The 24014-nt window shown below is 45.9% G+C and overlaps 1 protein-coding gene across 1 annotated transcript in view; it reads right to left on the bottom strand.

The window, feature by feature from the left end:
- Positions 1-2456: 2456 nt before the first annotated feature.
- The window catches only part of TBC1D8B (TBC1 domain family member 8B), a 49823-nt gene continuing 28265 nt past the window's right edge, over positions 2457-24014 (bottom strand). Inside the window, exons 12-21 of the mRNA XM_081897573.1 lie at positions 22408-22693; positions 20316-20445; positions 18009-18107; positions 15945-16013; positions 13253-13493; positions 11870-11935; positions 11119-11202; positions 8739-8795; positions 6432-6529; positions 2457-5196 (exon numbers count right to left, since the gene is read on the bottom strand). Of these exons, the coding sequence (XP_081753699.1) occupies positions 4783-5196; positions 6432-6529; positions 8739-8795; positions 11119-11202; positions 11870-11935; positions 13253-13493; positions 15945-16013; positions 18009-18107; positions 20316-20445; positions 22408-22693 (1544 nt within the window). The 3' untranslated portion in view covers positions 2457-4782. The remainder of the gene's footprint in view (positions 5197-6431; positions 6530-8738; positions 8796-11118; positions 11203-11869; positions 11936-13252; positions 13494-15944; positions 16014-18008; positions 18108-20315; positions 20446-22407; positions 22694-24014) is intronic.

The following is a 24014-nucleotide window of genomic DNA, read 5'->3' as shown; positions in this document are numbered from 1 at the left end:
CTCTGGTTGACTCCACTCAGCACCATCCTTGCAGTTCAACCTCTGTGGTGTTGTTGGAGTGCGGGCAGCCATTTTATCACCGTACACCCCGGCCTCCCCACCCCCCCAAGTGGCCTCTCAGCGGCGTCTCTCTCGGGCTCTTCCTTCCGTGGGAGGGAAGGGGAAGGGCCATCTCCCTTTTCTCTAACATCTGCCCCCTAACCACCACCCAGTTCTCTCACAGTCCCAGCGCCTACTCCTTTACAATGTGAAGAGGGTCTACTCTGAACATCTCCCCTCTGCCTCCCTCCCCAAGAAAACACTATTGAAAATCCTACCATCAACATTTTAACCATGGACAGTCAGAGGCATATTGTGAGCCAGGTTTCCACCTGCCCTGCTTCCATGAAATGATCGTTTATTCATCTCCTCTCATTAAAGATACAGTGAATTTGCTGTGTACAGAACATGGTCATCAAAATACAAAACGCCAGCACATAAACATATTTTATTTCCTTGGTAGCAAAAAGGATAAAATAATCCAGTTCCTCTGGAAAACATACCATATTCATCTTATTTAGAAATTTATTCTTAAAGACAATTACACGCGTATTTTTTTGTAAGCTTATTTCAATATCTCTCTCCATAAGTTGTTTGTTAGACAGCCATTAAGATGAGGAACTTTGAAGAAGGCAGATAAATACATCTTTTTTGTTGTTGTTGTTGTTCTCCCTAAGAAATTACAGCTGCATCTTTGGCAAACTGTATTATAAAAGTTGCAACTTGTGAGGCAACAGCATGGCTACACACTACAGCAATGAACAATCATTGCAGATGTTAGTGAAAATTTATCTCTGATCAGGTGACCTACAGTGAAGTCACCTGATACTACCCCCACCCTTTAGTGGAATCCTTGTGCAATCAGATCTTACTAAAAAGGCTCTCTGCCCACCAGACTTTTCTACCTGCGCAACAGGTAGAATCCCCCCACTCCCGAAAACTTTGCTGGAGTTTGCAATAGTGTGAGAAATCTTCGCTTTGACAGGTATTTGCTCAGTAACCTGCTCTGAACAGTAAATGGCAGCTGATAATCTAACCCTCTATGCATCCCATCATCCCCCGTGTTATGTGCCAAATGACCTCACTATTTTACAACTTAGCCACCATGGATCTAAAGCTTCACTGCTCTGTTCTACTGCCTCTCAGCTACAAATATTCTATATTCAGCTGCATAGAATGCCTAGAGCACCTGTGTGTGATAGAGGAAGAGAGAGTGCATGCATGCATGCTCTGGAAACTGCAGAGGCAACTCTCAGGAAGATATTCAGATATTTGGATTGCAGCAAGTACCACTGGAAAAAACAACAACGGCATGGCACAAACATGAAACCCAGACCCAGTGGCCTTCCACCATCTAAGCACACTAAGAAATGGATAGTAGACTTTGATCAAAACTAGTGCCAAGGAGTTCAATCCCTAGAGTAGGTTTAATAGAAAAGAAAAATGCTTTTCATGGAAGGTGTTGATGCCAATTTGCCCATTCAGAGCCCTAGGGATTGCTTTAAAGTTCTGTCTTAATAAACTTCTTTTTATGTTGTGAAGGAGAGACTACAGCAATAATATCCAACACAAAGCCAAAATACTTCTTTTTTTACCGGAGTAAAGTGACTGGAGTCCCTATGTTAGAAACATCCTCTCCAAGGCTAGGTGCATGAAACAGACTGTGGCAGTAGAATAGACTTCCTCATTTCTGCAAGTTCTCCCACTTTCTGTTTTTAGAAAAAAAGGAAAACCTGCAAGTAGAAAACTAATGCATCAGAGTGAAGCTTTTAATTTTTTTTTCCTGCTAAGCTTCACATTAATAAGGAGTCTTTCAAAAATGTCACTTCCCAGCTTGCATGCATAAATAGATGAAATAGATATGCATAGGTATAATGCTGCCTGCTAAACAACAGCTGTGAGGTCCTGTTTAATTCCCAGGTCAGGACTTCTGTTGCTTCCTGGAAAACATTGACTGAATGTTTCATTTCAGGCAGCCAAGTGGAAAACAACTGGATTTGGGTAAATAAGAGTTTCCTGTAGGAACTTAAAAATGGAGTATTTTGAAAGGGGTGTGGGGAGGATTCAGGCTGCATGGTTTGCCCATATTGCACTGAGCAACTGTTTAGAAAAATAAATCCAGAATAATATTAAGAAAATGGATCTTTCTGTTTTGTTCTCATCCCTGTGGATGAGAACTCAAGATTCCAGCCTTAAAGAATGGGAAAGAGATAAGGGGAAAAGACACGTAAGCGTGGAAAACAAGTTTGTAAAGAATCATCTGCTCCCAATATCCAAGCTGCATTCATTGGCAAGGTGTGTGGGTTGTGATCTAAAGACCCACCTCCCTGGGCAACAGAGACAAACAGAAATCAGTCCCTTTTAAAAGGCAACATACGCCTTCCACAGTGCTGGTGTATTTGCATAGAATTTAGACCAGCGGAAAACTTTGGACGTGTTCCAAAATATTCATAATTAAGATTAAGCCTTGTCAGGGATGCAGATAGAAAGGTCCAAAGAGGCTAAGACTAAGTGGACTGATTTCTCCTCCTTGCCAGTTGTTAAAGCTTTTTCCTTCAGAGCTGGAAAGCTCATTCTTCCTTGTCTTGAGCAAATATGCCCATTGCTAGCAAATATCTACTTTGCACATATCACCAGAGGCTGTTTGGTTAGATAAGAAGTCTGCACATTTCAAATGCTTTTTAAAAAAAAAAAGACCTGAGGGGAGACACAAACAAGAGAGAGAAAGAACCCTAAAGACAGTACTTCTGTCACTGGTAATCAAAATCTGATTAGTACCTATAATATGTATGCTGGTCATTCTGCATATAAAAGATTGTACCTACAAGGTTCTGGAAGATAATTTGCTTACAATTTGTAAACAGATCTATTGGATGACATGCTTTGAAAATAAAAAGAAATTGGTCCACCTGAGCCATGGAGAGTTATGGATTTGCAAGGCTTTCTCATCACTCAAACTGCACTAGGAACATAGTTCTGAATTGGAACTGCCCTTTCTTCTAGCATCAGCTAGCTCCATTTGGCTGAGAAAAACCCTGCAGGGACACTGGAGATTATTTGGGAGGAAGGGGCATGTTGAAACTTTAGTGCTTCCTATAACCATTATGACATCAGCAATGTCAACAAAAGAGAGACGAGTGAAGAAAGAGACCATAAGCCCCATGTGTGCGCACGCACATGTGTGTTTCAATTTAACAGGTACTAGAAACTGGCTTAGTCCTAAAAGCCTACAGAGATATACAAGACACCAGCAGGGAACAGTTCTCCACAACAGTGTTCACCTTCACTTCACAATAATCCTTCAAGTATCATGCAATCTGTATTACAAAACTGCTTTGTGCTGGCCTTATTTCTACCTCAAAAAGGAAGCAGATGATTTTAAGGAAGGCTGCAGCCCCAGGGACCTGATGCAACCTCTGTCCCAAGCAATGCACTCCCCACGCCAAGACCATACCAGTTTGGGCAGCGGCAGCAAAAAGAAATACACACTGCAAACATGTTAGCCAGGGTGGGCAGAGACGTTTAAGCCCCTCCATACGGTCCAGCACCCTGATGTGGACGCAAATCACCCAATTCTTGGTCATGAGATACATCATTTGTGGAGTGGACAGTAACCCCCACCCCACCCTCAGCTGGTCAACATGAAGGAGAGGCTGTGTGTGTGAACATTTTAGAGTGTGGGGTGCCTATACTTTGGGCTACGCAGTGGGATTTGGCCCCCGGAGCACTGTCCAAGGGTGAATGTGGCCCCTGAGTAAAAAGATAAACTAAAATCTTAAACGCCCCCGATCTAAAGCCAAATCCACACACTAGTGTTGCATCACAGGAACATGTCTCCTTCGTTCTTCCTGGGGGCACCTGAGTGGAGACACCAGGCTGCAGTTCATGTCTATTCTAGCACCATCTTCACTAGATGATGTTGACATGGAAAGAAGCCATGACATCTTCCCTTTACCAGAGTGGATTTGGGAAGGAAGCCGCCATCGCAATGTGGCCTCCATGCCGCTGTGAATTGGGCTAATCTAGGGTAAGCATGGTCAGGGAACCACAGGACCTCCCACAAGTAAAAGGGTCTAGGGCCAGAAATTAAAACATTGGGGAGGTGAACTGGGTTTGGAAGCTCCCCAAGATTGTATCAACTAGCCACTTTTTAAAAAACAACAACAGTAATGATCAAAAGCAGCACTTGGTCCCATTCACAGAAACAACACAGCTCCCCCCCCCTTTAAACAGCCACGCTCAACTGACCATCAAAAAATATCTCTCCCAAAGCAGGAAACAAATTCTACATTCAGAGCTTAAGAAGCAAATTCTTTGGAAATCCAACCAACAGTTACAACAGAATAGGTAAAGGCCAACACCACTCTGCAGCAAAAGTGGCAGACATTACATTCAGCGTGAGAACTATTAACACGAAACGGTGGTTTGGGAAAACAACAGCCACGAACCACCCCCAACTTTGCCCCTGACAGACCAGCTTGCTATTCCCTTCCAAGTTGGCTTGTGTTGGCTGATGTGGTTTAAGTCTCCCAGGTGTACTAAAAATGCAAAATTTAGGTGCAAATTGTCCTTCAAGCTATGCTTATTTTAACTTTGCAAAAACACAAACAACCCTGCCTATGGCTTAGAGGGGAATTGAGCTGAATCTTTAACCCCCCCCAACTCCTGACAAACTCAAGATGCTGAGCTCACAAACAGCCCTCCGTCCTTCCAAGTGCCTCTGTGCGGAGCGTCAGGCAGGTGCTATACTCTGGCCTTCGCTTTCAACTGAGAAACTTTAGCGTTTTCCAACTTGGCTGCAACATCTACTGGCTTCTCGAAAAATCTCACCAAAGCAGGTTCATTTAGTAAAGACGCCAGTAGCTGCTCAAAGGCAAACGACCATTCGTCAGGTCTGCGTGGGCTCTGAGGTCCACCTCTTTCAATCTGTGGCGTAGGCTGAGCCTCTGGGGGCTTCTGGGCACCTTCTGCACCCAAGTTGGAGGTGGAAGGGGCCATGCTCTTGGCTGGCAAAGTGGGGCTCTGGAGTCTTCGCCCAACCTCCTCCATCTTCAGCAAGAGGCTGGTGACGGTGGCAATGGCGCGATAGAGCAGCTCCTCTTCTGGGTCTCCGTGAAACAAGTTATACAAAGTCTTTGAAAACTGGATGAACTGGGACTGAGGTGGGTGGAGAAGGAAGAAATAAGAAGGCATATTTTACAACCTAACTTCTATTTCCCCCCCATTTCTTTTTCTAAAAGCCTCTTAACATACGGTATTTACAAAGAGTGCTTCTAAGTGGGACATGCTAGCACGATCTGACAGGCTGGCAGGTACCAGAAGTGTAGCCAGCTAAGTCTGGCTGCCAAACAAGGCCTTAAGGACCACATGCAGCCCTTGGGCCGAGTGTTGGACCACCCTGGTCTAGATGTTTCAACCTGCTTTAAATTGCTGCTGGTTTTATATTTTACAGTTACTTTTTTCTTTTACCAGCTACTGATGCTTTTACTTGATTCGGAAGATTATGCTAATGCAGTTTTTAGTTAACTGTGCTTATCTGTGGGCGTTCGAGTGTCTCTATGTTTGTACATATTGCACAAACACTTAAACCATTTTTCATGTTTTTATTTTGCAAACTGCCTTGCAAAGATTTTTTGCCACGGCATAAAAAATACTTTTAAAATGGAGCAGTAAAATAAATAACTGAATGGCTTTCACAATGAGGACGTGTTTTCTCTCCTGATCTAGAGGGCACATCTAGGGCTAAAGTTGCAGGATGGTAGATTTCTGCAGAACATAAGGAGAGGCTTCCTGACAGTAGGGCAGTTTGACAATGAAGTCATTACTTTAAAAGAGACAGTCATGCCTTGGTTGTCGAATGCCTTGCGACAAACCCGGAAGTGAGTGTTCTGGTTTGTGAACATTTTTTGGAAGCCAAACGCCCGACCATAGCTGTCAACTTTTCCCTTTTTTTAAGGGAAATCCTATTCGGAATAAGGGAATTTCCCTTTTAAAAAAGGGAAACATTGACATCTATGCACCCGATGCGGCTTCCGCTTGAGTGCAAGAAGCTCCTGCAGCCAATTGGAAGCCGTGCCTTGGTTTTCGAACGTTTTCAGAAGTCGAAGGGACTTCCGGATAAGTACAACTGTACTGGGCTTTGCTGGACACCTTCGAGCAGTGGCTGGCCACAGCCGTCTGCCAGGGATGCCTGAACTCTGAATTTCCTGCATTAAGAAAGGAATTAGACTAGATGCCCCCACGCCCAAACCACTTCTATAATTCCTTCTTTATTTTAATGACCTGTTACCCTGTTAGCATGTGTCAGGCTCAGGGGTCATTGTTTGCTCCTACCAACGAACCAAACCCCAGATAACACCCCCCTTGCAAGTTCTCCCATAGGTGAGTTTTACCTGGTCCATGCGAGGCAAATCCTTAATGCTTTCTTCTTTTTTTAGCAATTCATCCTGCCACTGCTTCAAATAGGCCTGGATGTCAACCTTTCCTTTACCTAATTGGAAGGCAACAAGACACAAATGAATAGTGAAATCCTCACTCTATCCACAGCAGTCTTCATGGAGTAGTTGCTCTTGCCGGATCACACTGGGGCTTTGCAGCAGGGATGAGGACTCCCAAAACCATCACCAGGATGGTGGGAGCTGCAGTTCAAAGGTATCTGGAGGACATCATGTTGGCATGGACATAGTTCTCTGGGTGCCATCGTTTACATAGCCAAAACAGCACCACTCAGAGGTTATCCGACAGCTTCGAGGGAGACCCAAGGTTTACAGAAGTGCAAAAATAAAAATGTTTAGGTTTAATTCTGGGGTGGGGAAGAAACAAAAGCGTCCCAATGAAGACTGAGTATGGTCGGTGGCTATGAAATGCTGTTTTGCAACAGGCAAAAAGGTGAATAGGGCAGTGTTTCCCAACCGGTGTTCCGCGGCACACGAGTGTGCCGTGAGACGTTGCCTCGTGTGCCGCGAGATGCCTGGAGGGAGGCGGGCGAGTCGGGCGGCGAGAGGCGGGGCGGCGGCGGCAAGGAGAGGCCGCGCCTCCTGCTGCTGCCTGGCGCTCCTCCTCGCAGCCGGCAGCGCTGCCTGGGCGCCTCCGCGCGACTCTGCCTCGCTGGGTTTGGTCTCCCAGCAGAGACGGGTCACACGCGCCCCTCCCTCCCTCCCTCAGCCTGCGCGGAGGGAGAGCCAGAGAGAGGCATCGCTCCTGCGCGGCGGGAGAGGGAGCAGCCGGAGCGATGCCCCAAACGAACGCATGGGACCGGAGGGGAAATCCTCTCCGAGGCGGATTGAGCGCAGCTGAGAGAAGCCTTTCGAGGAGCTGCCGTGTCCCCTGGAAACCCCCTTCCCAGCTCTGCCTCAGCCGCCGCCGCCTCAGTTGCCGCCGTCCCTCAGTCCCTCGCTCTGCTGCCTCCTCCCACCCCCAAAGCTTGGAGGTTCCCCAGCAAGGGGGAGGGAAAAAACTTTCACTTTTGTGCGTCCCTCCCAGCGTGACGCTGCGCGCTGACGTCACGGGGCGGGGCTTTAATGGTGGTGTGCCGCGAGATTTTTTTTCAGTAAACAGGTGTGCCGTTGCCCAAAAACGTTTGGGAAACACTGGAATAGGGGAATGGAACACAATGGGACACAATGGAACATAGGAACCTGCCTTATCAAAGTCAGATTATGGGTCCACCAAGCACAATACTGTCCACACCGACTGGTAGCCGGTCTCCAGGATTCAGGCAGGGGATGCTCCCAGCCCCACCTGGCGATAACAGGGATTGAACCTGGGACCCTCTGCGTGCAGGTAAAATACCCTTCACCCCATGGAGTGCCTAGAATTCTCAGCATCTGGGTCCCCAGGTGTTGCTGAACTACAACTCCCATCAGCCCTAGCTAGCAAGGCCAGAGCTCAGGGATGATGGGAGTTGTAGTCCAACAACATCTGGGGACCCACAGGTTGAGAACCACTGCCTGATTGCTGCTACTGTACAGACTTTGGTCTTCCACATAGCAGTGGGATTTCTGTCTTTCCCCCAGCCTGGGAGGAGCAGAACTTCCCCACCCTCACTGCCTTTGCCACTGGAGAACTCGACCTTTGGTTGGGCAGCATATAGACTGCCCCCATCCTACATGCTACCCTGAGATCTCCAGAGGACAGGCAGGACTCAGAGGAAGAAGGCTAGTTAGATCAATAAAACAACCCAATTTCTCTGCTCTCACACGCTTTCTATATTGTCAGCTGCAACATCTGGAAGAGGAATTTGGTGGTTCAGGAGGGCATTCAAATTTCACAACAGCATGCTGGTTGGAGGGCAATGGAAGCTGAGTTTCCAAAAACTGGAGTGCAGCATGTTAGCTGCTCCCAAGATCAAGGGTCTGGAAACCAAGTCTTATGAGGAACGGTTGAGAGAAGATTCTAACTCAACAGGAGGAAGAACGTTCTGCCAGTAAGAGCTGACAAAACTCCCTTGGAAGGTGGTTGTGGACTCTCCTTCCTTGGAGCTTTAAAGCAGAGTTTAGATGACCATTTCTAATGTGTGCACTAAGTGAGATTCCTGCATTGCAGGGGGGTTAGACTAGAGGATCCTTGGGACCCTTCCAACTTGAATATATATATTATCATAACTTAAATATTACAGCACAGAGTAGAAAACAGCATCTTCCCTGCATGATATGTATAGATTGACGCAAGTTCTCTGGATATTAATCAAGTTCACCAACCTTTTTCTGGGCTCCTGTTTAAAGCATCAGCACCTTCACGGTCCTCAGGAGAAGAAACTAGGATAGAAGAAGAAGATAAAAATGGACATAGGAAGCTGCCTCAAACCAGAGAGTTTATAGGTTGGTTTGGACAGAATGCTAAATCATACAAGAAAGAGCTGCAATGAGCACTGGGCTCATAACTTTCCCACCCCTCCCCGCAACCTGGCCACTTTTGCTTCCATCTTTTAATTACAGTATTTTTTCATAAATATTTTATTTATTGTTATTCAATATTTTCCTAACCTGATAATAAATCTGTTCTTAATTTTGACAATGGTTTGCTGAAACAGGCCAATATCAAACCATAGTTTAAGAAGCTGGCTTGTTTCAACAAACCACTTGGTTAAGACAGAGGTTTTCAACATTTTTGGGTCCACATCCCCCTTGACCAACTACATTCTTTCTGCGGCACCCCTGTGGGGCTCAGGAGCCCAGATATGTCACCCCTGCAGAGCTTGCAGCCTCTCACCCTCCCTTGTGGAGGGGTCTCCTCTCCCCCCTCCTCTGGGCAGCTGCTGCTGCCGCCCCAGGTCTCTGAGTTGCCCCCTCTGCCCCAAACAGAGGTGCCTCCTCACACGGCCCCACAGGGGCCTAGGAAGCACCCCCTGGCCAGCCCCAGAGGCACCGTTCACCCGGGGAGCTTGTAGCCAGGGCTGCTGCAACAAACGGTTGTGCAAGCCTTTCGGAGGCAGAGATGTGAGAGGGGATCAGAGGACGGAGGGAAGGAAAGAGGAACAGAGGCCAGTGTTGCCCGAGGAACCCATGACCATCCCTCAAGGCACCCCAGGATGCTAAAGCACACTGGTTGAAAACCACTGGCTTAAGATGAACTACAGTTTAGAGTTCAGATGTTACACTTAACTTAAAATGAAGTGGAAGCTTCCAAGCTCCTTCTCAAGCCATGGTTTAATGTTATGTGCGAATAAGTTTTATTCATCCACCTAGCTTAGCACTGCCTGTGTTGACAGGGTTCTTCAAAGCCTCAGCCAGAGATATTTCACAGCAGGTGCTACTTAAATCTTTTTTAACAAGAGATGCCAGCATTTGAACCAGGGACCTACTGCGTGGAAAGCATACAGTCTGCCCAATGAACTTTGGCTGTAATGTCTGAATTTTTTACAACCTGACATTTTTATAGAAAAGAGAAGCACTGGTAAACTACAGGGTCCGTCCCCCCCAGCTGTGATGCATCAAATGCCTTTAAGTTCTGAAAGGCAGCTAAAGAAAAGAGGTCTCAGTTGCAGTCTACTCTATTTTTCTGGTGTCTGTTTCACATCCTCAGCTGTCTATTGCTTAGAAAGATATGAGCTGCACACTTTAAAAATTCTCATTTCCTCACTCAATGGGACAGGCAAATGGTTGCAAATAGTTTAGCTATTACCAAATACAATTTGCTGCATTTTTTTAAAAGGTAAAGTTTATTAGTGGTTCTGAGCCACTTTTGCAAAAATGGAGCACCCTTGCCACTTTAAATTACCCCTTTCTCCCAATTCTGCTTAAAAGAACAGAGGGAGCGAGGAGAGAGAGAGAGAACAGGATGTAACAAGTCCTGATAAAACAGAATAAACAGTATTGAAGCAGGATAGTATAAACCCACCCTGATACTGTCATGAACACAAATCATAATGAATGCATGATTTTAAAAAAGGACACCTGGAGGGTCCCAAAGTCTAAACACACTGTGAGCTTTGTACAAGTAAGGTAAAGGTAAAGGGAACCCTGACCATTAGGTCCAGTCGCAGACGACTTTGGGGTTGCGGTGCTCATCTCGCTTTATTGGCTGAGGGAGCCGGCGTACAGCTTCCGGGTCATGTGGCCAGCATGACTAAGCCGCTTCTGGCAAACCAGAGCAGCGCACGGAAATGCCATTTACCTTCCCGCCAGAGCGGTACCTATTTATCTACTTGCACTTCGACGTGCTTTTGAACTGCTAGGCTGGCAGGAGCAGGGACCAAGCAACGGGAGCTCACCCCGTTGTGGGGATTCAAACCTTCTGATCGGCAAGCCCTAGGCTCTGTGTTTAGACCACAGTGCCACCAGTGTCCCGCACAAGTAGTTTATGACAAATGCTTATCAGGCAGTCTGGTGCAGCTCTAACAGTCTCACTTCAGTCAATTCTGGTTTCGATACCTTTAAATGGCAGGGTTCAGTGTGGAGGCAGCTTCTATATGTACAGACCTGAACATCCTGCTTCTTTTGCCTCTCAGAAGTTGGAACCTAAAATTCATTTCTTGGCACTTCAAGTTGGAGTTCTGCTGCCGGTTCCTCTTCCCAGCAGAATGGGAGGGGGGGATTAATCTCCGCCTGGTTCTATAAACAGAGCATGCTTGAGGCTTACCATTTAATTGGCTAAAGTGGATCAACTCTTCTTTAGATAGCTGAGTCCCTTTGGAAGGGCTTAGGGATTCCACTTCAGTGAAAGCTGCAAAAAAGGAAGCAGAATTTTGAGGATAGCAGAGAAGCACTGTTACTAGAACTTCACATTTGTAAAGGACGTTCCACACACAAAACTTTTGTTTAGTTTATCCTTGCAGCCCATTATTCCCAGATGGAGAACTGAGTCTGAAAAAGATCATTCCTGCCTCAGGCCACCCCACCATATAGTAAGCAGCAAAATTGTGGATATCTCTCTCCCCCCCCCCCCCGCCACTCTCATTTTCACAACAGCCCTGAGAGGTAATTTCTTAATGAAAAGACCTACTTTTCTACACAAAATGAAGCAGCTAATAAGGTATAAACACAAAACAATAAAATAACTGAAATATTAAAACAGCATGATAGCTAGTGGTGATAGGCTAGGACTTGGGGAGGGGGGGAGGGGATGGGACCAAGTTTCAAATCCAGATTCAGCCATGAAGTTCACAAGCTGATCTTGGGCCTGTTAGTGTCTCTCAGCCTACCTTGCAAGGTTGCTGAGTGGATAAAATGAGAGAGAAGGGGAACCACGTATGCCACTCTGAGCTCCTTAGAGGAAAGCCATGAAGCTAATAAAATTGCATTTAATAAACACAGAAAATGCAAGCGAGATCTTTCACAATCCCAGGGAGGCAATGGAACAACTAATACATGATCTCCCGAAAGTGACTCACCCGGAGGTATGTGCAATTTGAAAATCAGCTTCAGCTTTTGGGTAAAGCTCCCATGATACATGACATCTAACAAACAGAGAAGGATGGGGGGGGGGGAGAGAAAGATTACTCATATTCAGAAGTCCCAGATGTACAGGGGAGCGTCATCCCCAACTCTTGCTGCCTGGGTGTACTGAAACTGATGGTAAGCATCTGCTTTGCATGTAGAAGGTTCAATCCCCGCATCTCCAGGTAGCCCTGGGAACTGGCCACTGCCCAAGACCCCGAAGCGCTGCTGCCAGCCAGTGTGGACAGTACTGAGGTACATGGGCTTATGAGTCTGGCTCAGGATAAGGCAGCTGCCCAGGTTCTTAAGTGGACAATAATGGGCATTATGGACAAATAGTATAACCTGCTAAGATTATTAGCATATATAGAAACAGCTCTCTAAAAACGAACAGTGGGTCACAATATTTGGTTCCAAATCGAATAAAAATAAATTCAAATCATTTTACAAAAAATTATATACAAAGGAAAACCTGAACCTGGGGGGGGGGTTCAAGCTGACAATACTTAGAAACTAAAAGGTCAGAGAAAATTAAAGTAAAGGTAAAGGTACCCCTGACCATTAGGTGCAGTTGTGACCGACTCTGGGGTTGCAGTGCTCATCTCGCTTTACTGGCCAAGGGAGCCGGCGTACAGTTTCCGGTACATGTGGCCAGCATGACTAAGTCGCTTCTGGCGAACCAGAGCAGTGCACGGAAACGCCGTTTACCTTCCTGCCGGAGCGGTACCTATTTATCTACTTGCACTTTGACATGCTTTCGAACTGCTAGGTTGGCAGGAGCAGGGACCGAGCAACGGGAGCTCACCCCGTTGCGGGGATTCGAACCGCTGACCTTCCAATTGGCAAGCCCAAGGCTCTGTGGTTTAACCCACACAGATGAACAAAAACTGTCCTTAGTAGCACCAATAAAGCTGAAAGATATAACTAAAGCAATAAAGAAATTTAAGCCACGTAAAGTGCCAGGCATGGATGGTATACCTAGATATTTCTATAAAAAATTATCTGAGACGTTATTTTCCCATATGCAAAGATTGTTTGACAGCATATTGGCTGGCAATATAGTGCCTATGTCATGGAAAGAGTCTACAACTGTTATGATATTAAAACCAGGAAAAAATCCAGAATCATACAGGCCTATCTCATTAAAATGCAAAAAAATAAATCACTGGCATTTTAGCGGATAGAATGGCAAAAACACTACCAAACATAACCTGTTGAGGTTGCTTCCACTGCCATTCTTGCCACCCCAAATGGACAGCGAGTCCATTGGCAAATATAACCAACCCGGCCCAAGACTGAGGAGCACATGACCCTATGGCATGCATTCAGCAGTGTACCCAGAGCAGAGGCAAATTCTTTGAAGTTTATAAGCCCATCTAGGTTCTCATCCAGCAACCGGAATGTCCACAGAGCGAGGGAGTCCCTGTTTGCACAATGCGCCCAAGGGCTCAGGAGATGGTAGAGGACACGGAACTGCTGGCAGTCGATGCGATACTGGTCCAGGTAGGGGAGGCTGGGATCATGGTGCTTCAGGGCTGGGCTGTCCATGCTCCAGTAGCAGGAGAGAAAATGCTCCTTCTGCAAAATATGCACAAAAGCCAATGTGTTAAATAAGAGCAATACCTGCGGGGGAGAAAGAACAAGGATAAGAACACATTGCTTCCGTGTTGTCGCTCAGAGGTAACAGCGACAGGTAATTTCCCATACCTACAACTTTTTGTTGATGTCTTTGCTGCATACAAAAACATGTAGCCATCCCCCCACCCGCAAAGCAGAGAGATGGAAAGAAGACACAGTCCCTACCAGAGAAGAATGGCAGATTGTACTGATTCTCGGTAGTGGCACCCGCCCTGTGGAACGCCCTCCCACCAGATGTCAAAGAGAAAAATAACTACCAGATTTTTAGAAGACATCTGAAGGCAGCCCTCTTTAGGGAAGCTTTTAATGTTTAATAGACTATTGTATTTTAATATTCTGTTGGAAGCTGCCCAGAGTGGCTGGGGAAACCCAGCCTTATGAGTGGGGTATAAATAAATTATTACTATTATTATTATTATTATTATTATTATTATTATTATTATTATTATTATTATAAAATGGCCAAAAACGACCGGAAGAATTAGGAATCAGGAAGACCAAAATTTTAATAAGGAATGGGGGAAATATGTAATTTATATTGAAAATCGTTGTAAGCAATTAAAATTATTAGTAGGGCTTGAACGTTGGACTATGGTTGCAATGGAGATTTAATAGAACTGGATCAACAGAGAAGATGCAGGGGGGGGGAGTTAACGTAAGGACCCACAAAGGGGAGGAAGGAAGTTCATGGGAATTTATGGAATTCATTTTTTTTGTTTTGGTTGCTTGAGGATTGTTTGTAAATTTGAAACTTAAATATTATTTTTTTATAAAGCAGAGAGAAAGAAAGAAAAGGAACACAGGAATGACTTTCTAAAATTATTTTTTAAAACTGCAAACCAGCATACAAAATAACAATCTTACGTCACGGAATATCTGGTGGTATTTATTAACTATAAAGAAGAATGAGAAGCTTGGGGGATATGGGGGTATCCTGTCCTGTTAATATAGTCATAGGAGAAAACCAAATATGCCCTGAAATTGTCAGACTGAGTCTCTCTCCAGCATCTGTCTGTGTTCAGGGGTCAAGCACCCCGACAAACGGATGTTCCAGACATTTGTGAACCATGTTTAACATAGTAAAGCATCAGAGATAACACTGAAAATGTCTGATGGTCAGTAGAAACGCTAGCTATGCAATCAACTAGTAGCGTTCTGCCTGAAATCACAGGTCGTAGTTTGTGAGGAGTGCATCTTTAAAATGATATTGCACAAAGACACACAAATATCATTTTAATGATGCACTCGCCACAAACTCTGACCTGTGATTTCAGGTGGAATGATACCAGCTGAATACCTAGTGCCTAAACTGGGGGGGGGGGGGGAGAGAAAGAGTACATCGCCTAGAAATTATAAAAATATGAAGTGACTTGATAAATGCTTTAAATTAAGTAGCATTGCCTGTTGCTCAGGGACCGCAGAAGCAAAAGAGGAGGAAGAACAAAAAGTTGCTGGTTGCTATTCAAGCAAACTGGAAATAAATGTGCATTTACAGCTCCTCACTTTGTTCCAGCCTTGAAGCACTAATTCCACTTCTCTACTTCTTCTTGTGTCCCTTGTCTTTTCAGTTTCCGAGCCCTTGACAGGGCCTGTATCATCTGCTCTCAGTGTCTTTACACAGTGGTACCTTGGTTCTTGAATTTAATCCGTTCTGGGAGTCTGTTCGACAGTTCGAAAACCAAGGCGCAGCTTCTGATTGGCTGCGGGAGCTTCTTGCACTCAAACAGAAGCCACGGAAGCCATGTTGGACGTTCAGCTTCCAAAAAATGTTTGCAAACCGGAACACTCACTTCCAGGTTTGCGGTGTTCGGGAGCCGATTTGTTTGGGAGCCAATCCGTTCAACTACCAAGGTACCACTGTATTGATATCGGCCCCTTTGGGAAACTATGGTTTGCGGTTTGTATCCAATGTAGCACTACGTCACCAACCGGTCGATACAAGGATTTACACTTGCACAACTGGACTTCTGTTGCCTCTCCTCCCTTCTGCACAAACCCCAAACTAGGGTTTCCCACACTGCCCAGAGATTTGGGGAGAACATGGAGTGCATGAGGTCCGAGAAGAGTGTTTGGGGGGGTGTCCTTCTGCACAAACACAAATCCTTTCACTGACAGATTGGTTACTTAGCACTGTATTGGAAATAAACTAATAACTGCTTCGGGGAAAATACAGTACAAATAAATAAATGATATTTATTATTATTATTATTATTATTATTATTATTATTATTATTATTATTATTTTAAAAAGAAGATCAAGAAGAGCTAGCCAGTTTCTAGGAGTTAATCAATTCTCCTCTGTTCTTTCGGAGGTGTGTCACAGTAGGATACTCAAGGGGGAAACAAAGAAATTTTGGGAAACAAGCGCATTAGGTGAAAACAGCTTCTCACCTTGAATAATTCATACAGCTCTTCCAGGTTGCTAGGACTTATTTTCACATCCTGGGAGATAACACGCAGCTACAGAGGACAGAATGAGAGCAACCAAGTTAGGAGGATGTAAATCTCATTTCCCCCTCAGTTCTTTGTGCTTTGACATTAGCTGATTTTCACCTCGTAAAAGAAGAGGCTGATTTCATCAGGCAGAGAAGCAAAAAGCCGAGAACCTCTTGTGCACTTGGGTCGAAACACCCGCCTCAAATTTCTGAGCAAAGCCATTTTAGGGTGAAGACAAGGTGCATCTGTGTTCATTAGGAACCCCAAGTACCCATGCCTCTCTGTCTGGCCCTCTATATCACTACACCTGTCTTCAGGCGATTGGACCTCATAGACCCTGCTTCACACTCTCTGAAGAAAATGAAAATTATCCTTTGTGGCCTGTAGCCCTTGGGAATGTGCCCCTCAATATGAAAAAGCTTCCCTACTTCCTTAAGAACAGAAACAAACCAATAAAGCCACTTCCGAGTTCGAGAGGAGGTGGAGTTGCGGGCCCACCCCCTCCCACACATGCGCGGGCTGGTTTTAGCCCCCCGAGAGAATGAGGGAATCCCCGGGCGTGTCTGCAACCCAGCCCGCCAATCCAGCTGACCGGTTTTCCTGTCCCATCCTCCCTTTAGGTTTAGCTAGCTTTGACCTTGCTATGGACTTCGGTTGGTCGCCACAAGGGGCCTGGTAGGAATTTTCCCACTTGTTGCACTTCCAGCCATTTGGTTTTTTCGCCTACCTCGTAGCAAACGTCACTACTTCCTCGGTATTGGCAGTTAGGCATTGGCAGGGGTAATTGTAATGCAAATGAAGGGGGAAGGAAGCGCCATCACCTTCCCCCAAGGAAAAGGGTAGTCCGGTAGAGGACTCCGGGGGGCGGGGCGTTGCCCTGTCCGAAACCTAGGGAGGTGAGGGCCTCCGGCATGCCCCTGAGCGGTGACACCCGTGGGATCCTAGTTGGCGTACTTCAACAGGACTCCCACGGCTGGTGGATAACCCTTCCCGGTCCCCATGCCGGGTAGTTGATAGGAGCCAATGCCTAAGGCCAATACCTTCCAATTCCTGTAATCAATAAAGTTGTGGCCTTATATGCCCATTAACCTTAAAGAATGTATCCAGTGTCTTCATTTCACTTGGGGGGAGGCGACTTGCCACGCAACCTTCCACCACACACAGTTTAAAAGGCAATAGCTTAATCAGCCAAAGGCCGGGGAGAAGAGGAACATTTTTGCGAGGTGCCTAAAGGTGTATAATGAAGGCGCCAGGCGAACCTCCCTGGGGAGAGCATTCCACAGATGGGGAGCCACTGCAGAGAAGGCCCCGTTCTTGTGTTGCCACCTTGCGGACCTCATGTGGAAGAGGCACACAAAGAAGGGCCTCAGATCTCAGAGTTTCAGGGTCTGGTTCGGTTCATATGGAGAGAGGCGGTCCTTGAGGTATTGCAGTCCTGAGTCATTTAAAGCAGCGTCAAGCCACTTTAAATAGCCACCCCCAAAGAATAGGCTCCCCCAAAGAATCCTAGGGTGTTAAAGGTGCTGAGAGTTGTTAGAAGACCCCTGTTCCTCTCACAGAGCTGCAATTCCCAGAGTGGTTTCACAGTCAACCCCTCTTCCCAGGGAACTGTGGCTCTGTGAGGGAAACAGGGAGGTGTCCTAACAATTCTCTGCACCTTAACAAGCTACAGTTCCCAGCCTTCTTTGGAGGAGGCCATGACTGATTAAACTGGTACGATACTGCTTTAAATGTATAGTGCGGATGAGATTTAAGTCTAAGCATGTCCAGCTGAAATAACCACATAGTTGCCCTCTGCTTCCCTTATTGGATTTCCAACTGTAAGCCCCTTGAGGCAGAGATCCATCCACTTGTACTCTTAAAATAAAAAAAGCAAATTACTATAGCAATAATGCACAGCCAGCAAATAAAATGACGACAACTACGACGAAAACATTGTGAAGTTACCATACAATGAACAGGATGGCTAATGTTCTTGTTCCACACAGCTCAAGGTATCTGAGCATGTAGTTCACTCACCACATTTTGCTTCGTAGTGACCTCCAGGGTCTGAATGACATACAGCCTGTTACGGCGCCGCATGCTTTCTACTTCCTCAAATCGGATGTCACCATATTTCTAGGAGAAGAGCAGGAATCCATCAGGCTGCTTCCAGGGGCAGAGCTAACTGGATTGGGATGCTGTAAGATTCTCCTACCAGGGAAGCATTGGAAGTGCAATAGCAGGGATCATTCTATTAGGAACTAAAGGGTTAATTCTGTTATCTGTAAGAAAGCTAACCAGGGGGCACGCAGGGGGGGGGTGTTGCTTAACAACCAGACAAAGTGCCTTGACGTTTACTGAGGTAGGTGCCCTGAATGGCTGTGCAGTTCTGCAGGAGCTTTTCCTCTGTATGTTTAGTTAAATGTCTCCCAGCTTTGTACATTGCTTAATGTCAGAAAGACAAAACCACCCAGTTCCTTTCCCCTCAAATTATGTACAGGTTTTGTTCAGTTTTCCTCAGTAAAATGCTCTCAGAATTTCTTTTCTCTCTGGATTATGTCTGCATTATTTATGCAACTGTACTATCAGGAAGCAGTTTCTAAGATGGGAGGGAACCCCCAGCTCTCATAAAGCCTGGTTTACTTTTGGGGCTAGGGTGTCCAACTAGGACTTGAGGGTAAAGGTAAAGGGACCCCTGACCATTAGGTCCAGTCGTGGCTGACTCTGGGGTTGCGGCACTCACCTCGCTTTACTGGCCGAGGGAGCCGGCGTACAGCTTCTGGGTCATGTGGTGAGCATGACTAAGCCGCTTCTGATGAACCAGAGCAGCGCACAGAAACACTGTTTACCTTCCCGCTGGAGCGGTACCTATTTATCTACTTGCACTTTGACGTGCTTTCGAACTGCTAGGTTGGCAGGAGCAGGGACCAAGCAATGGGAGCTCAACCCATCACGGGGATTTGAACTGCCGACCTTCTGATCGGAAAGTTCTAGGCTCTGTGGTTTAACCCACAGCGCCACCCGCGTCCCTAGGACTTGAGAGACCAGGGTTCAAATCCCTACTCAACTATGAAGCTCACTGGAACAGTCACCGCCTCTCAGCCTATCCTACCTCACAGGGTTGTTTTTTAATTGATTTATCATAAAACATATGTACAAACTGACACATAGCCATACAAACAATAACAGAGCCATATACATAGCATATTCAGCATAAAAAGCAAATTACTGAGATGCAGTTAAATATATTGCCAAGTTTTAAAGATGTGTCTATATAGCCCAACCACAATGAGGAGTCATGGGATGAGTAATTATTTGACTCTCCCTATTTATATAATCCAAAAATGGAGACCCTTTTGGCTTCACCCCAGACTACCCATCTACATCTGAACCAGCGGTTCTCAACTTGTGGGTCCCCAGATGTTGTTGGACTACAACTCCCATCATCCCTGAGCTCTGGCCTTGCTGGCTAGGGGTGATGGGAGTTGTAGTCCAACAACATCTGGGGACCCACAGGTTGAGAAAGGCTGGTCTGAACAGATGTTCAGATAAAGCAAATGTTCCATACAGGTTTCTTGTGGGGATTAAATAAAGGGCAGGACCATGCGTTCCACCCTGAGCTTCTTGGAGAAAAAGTTGGGATATAAATGCAGTAAAATAAAATAGTCCTGAGGTTCTGCCCCAGGAGATAGAAGGATCTTTCACTGGAGGTATTTAAGCAGAATCTGGAAGGCTATCCCATTAGGAATGCATCCTAGAGCCTGCGCTGAGCAGTGGAGCTAGATTACTTCTAAGGCCCCTGTTATGTACTGAGTTGAATAGGATCCAAAATGCAGCAGTCTGATTGGTCCTAGAACAATAGGATCCAAAATGCAGCAGTCTGATTGGTCCTATAACAATAGGATCCAAAATGCCACAGTTTGATTGGTCCTAGAACAATAGGATCCCAAATGCCAGTCTGACTGGTCCTAGAACAATGCAGCAGTATGATTAGCCTGCAGGAGCCACCCAATCCAGCTCCAGATGGAAGTGAATCTACAACCTGATTGGCCTACAGGAGAATCCTGGAATTAGCCAATCACATGCAGCCCATTGTGTAAATAATGTATATAAAGCAGATACTTTGGGGGAGTTTTCATTCCTCCTCCCACTATGAGCTGAATAAAGAGCATGAAATCCACTCTCGACTCCGAGTATATTTCAGCCCCTTTCATTCTATTATTAGATACCTTGAAGGAGAAAACAATTTTACTCACAAGAGGTGGCTTGTTGAACTGGCAGTGGCAATGCAGGAAAGAGCAAAAAACAGCACCCACCCCTCTGAAACCAAATGACTTTACGAACCTCGTTTGACTCTAGAATCAAGTCCGTGATGTCCACTTTGGGATGAGAGCTCTTGCCTTCATTCGCACCCGAGGCCTGCTGCACTGCTGGAGGCAGAGGACTGTCCTTGTTGGTAACACTGTCAAAAAACCTTCATTTGAAATAAAAAGGAGGGGGGGGCGTGTACAAAACATAGAGAATTAAAAGTGAGTAGAAGTGAGTAATTTTTTTATTAAAAAAAAGACCGCAAAGAAAAACCTTGTTGTGCATAAATAATAATAATAATAATAATAATAATAATAATAATAATGTGCCAACCTGCTATTTTATTTATTAGTGTTGAGTAGTGCAGCTGTGGATATTTTATAGTTTTTGTTGAGGAGGGGTTATCAGCACAGCGCCTGGGGGTGGGCTAGCCAATACTGCCTATAGAGCCCATGAAATTCCTCAGTAAGCACCTCCTCAAAAATGGATAGTGCCTGAAAGATGGTTTGCTCTTCCTTCCCACAGTTCCTGTTTGCTAACTTTTCACTGGATGCCAGGAGGGGAAACTCGCCCACGCTTTTGTTCAGAACAGAGGAGTAAAGAGTTTTTGCCCGTGAGCGAGTGATTTTTGTCTCTTTATTCTGCATTTTTATGTTGTGAACCACCCTGTGATCTTTGGATGAAGGGTGGTACAAAAATTTTAACAATGATAATTCTGATTGTAGGTGCCCTTCCCCCCAAGCCCCACCATAAAGCACATTTTGTAGTCCAATCTTTTAGATATGGCAGCCATTTTGTGTTACACCACAGACACAAACACTGCAAGCACAACACATAATGTGTCTTGCGTCAGCCATTTTGTGATTGGCGCCCACAGCATTTTCTCAAAACTCCACTGCCTTGCTGCTGCTGGAGCTACATTTTTTTCACAATGTATTTCACCCAGTTTTTATTGTGTTTTGCTGCTTTCGACTGGAAGCTGCATTGTGCTGCTCTTCAATTAAAACAGAAAGCAAAAGGTTATTAGAAATTCTGGCGGGGTGTGGTTGGGGATCCTAGACAGAGGCCTAATCTGTGAAGGAGAAAAATATTCACATTACTCCAGTTGTATTCAAGTTACAATCCTATATCACTGGATTGCACTGTGGTGTCGTTTCTAAGGTGGCAGTGAATCACCCTGTGACCTTCAGATGAAGGGTTGATTACAAATTTCAATAATAATAATAATAATAATACCAATTGTTGTTGTTTTGGGGATAAGAATGTTGGACTAGGACCTGGAAGTCAAGGGTTTGAATCCTCACTCAGCCACAAAGCTCACTGGATGACCTTGGGTCAGTCACCATCTCTCAGCCTAACTTAACCTCACAAAGAGAAAATGGTGAGCAGGGAACCTCTATGCTACCCTGAACTCTTTGGAAGGAAGGTGGACTATGAATGTAATCCTAAATGAATTCAGCCTGGACACTGAGGTCCAGTTCCGAGGGTCTTCTGGCAGTTACATCACTGAGAGAAGCTACAGGGAACCAGGCAGAGGGCCTTCTCGGTAGTGGCACCCACCCTGTGGAACACTCTCCTACCTGATGTCAAGGAAATAAACAACTATCTGACTTTTAGAAGACATCTGAAGGCAGCCCTGTACGGTGGTACCTTGGTTCCCGAATGGCTTAGTTCCAAACAAATCGGCTCCCGAATGCCGCAAACCTGGAAGTAAGTGTTCCAGTTTGCAAATGTTTTTCAGAAGCTGAATGTCCGATGAGGCTTCTGCGGCTTCCACTTTAGTGCAGGAAGCTCCTGCAGCTAATTGGAAGCCATGCCTTGGTTTTCAAACAGTTTTGGGATTCGAAAGGACTCCTGGAATGGATTAAGTTCGAGAACCAATGTACCACTGTATTGGAAAGTTTTTAATGTTTGATGTATTGTGTTTAATTTGTTGGAAGCTGCTCAGAGTGGCTTGGGTAACCCAGTCAGATGGGCAGCATATAAATAAATTATTATTGGTGGTAGTAGTAGTAGTAGTAGTAGCAGCAACAAGTTGAACCCAACAGCACTTACTTCTGAGTCAATATGAACAGAACTGCACTGACAGGTCAAGCATCTTATGTTTTTTTAAAAAAGGCTCTATTACCTGTTGAGGACAGTCACAGCTTCTGCATCATCCTTACAGGTCAGCAGTCTGTCCATGTTGTAATCTAGCACAGCCAGGCCCAGCTGCAGAACAGCCTTGATCCCGTCATAGAAGAAGCAGTCGACCACATTGACCGCGCTCTCGATGGGCAACACGCTGATGAACAGAGTGAGGAACCAGGACAGGGAGACGGAGGAGAAGAACGTCATGTCTGTCATGTGCTCCGTCAGCTGCGGCAGATAGTTCCTGATCAGCTCCTCAAACACCGCTTGGTCTACCAAGGCACCTGCAAGATATGATAGAAAGGTAAATGGACCCCTGACCATTAGGTCCAGTCGCAGACGACTCTGGGGTTGTGGCGCTCATCTCGCTTTATTGGCCGAGGGAGCCGGCGTACAGCTTCCGGGTCATGTGGCCAGCATGACTAAGCCGCTTCTGGCGAACCAGAGCAGCGCACGGAAATGCTGTTTACTTTCCCGCCAGAGCGGTATCTATTTATCTACTTGCACTTTTGATGTGCATTTGAACTGCTTAGGTTGGCAGGAGTAGGGACCGAACAACAGGAGCTCACCCTGCCGTGGGGATTCGAACCACCGACCTTCTGATTGGCAAGCCCTAGGCTCTGTGGTTTAACCCACAGCGCCACCCGCGTCCCTGCAAGATATGATAGCCACCTTCAAATATCTGAAGGGCTTCCACACAGAAGAGGGAACATGCTTGAGTTCTCCTGCTCTGGAAGAGAACCAATGGACAGAGGTGGATTTAGGGCAGCGTAACCGGTTACCCCGCTGTATGGGCACTCTATCTGGAAGATAAATTGTATTTCGAGGAGTTAGTAATCTGACATGGTTACATTTCCTGCCTCTGTTCCTTCCCCCTCCCTGTCTCTTGTTAATTTCTGGCATAAAGAACAGCCTTTAATGTCCTAATCAGCTGGGAGGAAGTGATAGTGCTAGGTACCTTCTTTGATGTTGGACACTGTTTAGAGAAAGTGAGGCATTGGGAGGGAGTGGCTAATGAATGATCTGCATGTAGCCAGTCAGGCAAGACACACAGGCTAGGTAAAGGTAAAGGTACCCCTGACCATTAGGTCCAGTTGCGGACGACTCTGGGGTTGCGGTGCTCATCTCGCTTTACTGACTGAGGGAGCCGGCATATAGCTTCCAGGTCATGTGGCCAGCATTACTAAGCCACTTCTGGTGAACCAGAGCAGCGCACGGAAATGCCGTTTACCTTCCCACCGGAGTGGTCCCTATTTATCTACTTGCACTTTGACGTGCTTTTGAACTGCTAGGTTGGCAGGAGCTGGGACCAAGCAATGGGAGCTCACCCTGTTTACGGGGGTTCAAACCGCCAACCTTCTGATCGGCAAGACCTAGGCTCTGTGGTTTTGCTAGCTAGCTATAATTCAGATGGTTGTGGGCAGAGTTTTGGAGAAGCTCGTGCATGGACTGATGGCCATGGGGCCATGCAAGCTGAGGCTACCTGGGGGAGTCACTTTGCCGCTTCTTGAGGGCTTCCAAGTGGCAGATTGAAATGCTTGCTTGGTACGTATATATTGCTTGCTATTTAGAATAAAATCTTTAATCTTCTCACTCACTTGTGTT

Source organism: Podarcis melisellensis (assembly GCF_964234715.1).
Source record: "Podarcis melisellensis genome assembly, chromosome: Z".
Classification (NCBI taxonomy): Eukaryota; Metazoa; Chordata; class Lepidosauria; order Squamata; family Lacertidae; genus Podarcis; species Podarcis melisellensis.
This window is presented reverse-complemented; position numbering and strand designations above follow the sequence as displayed.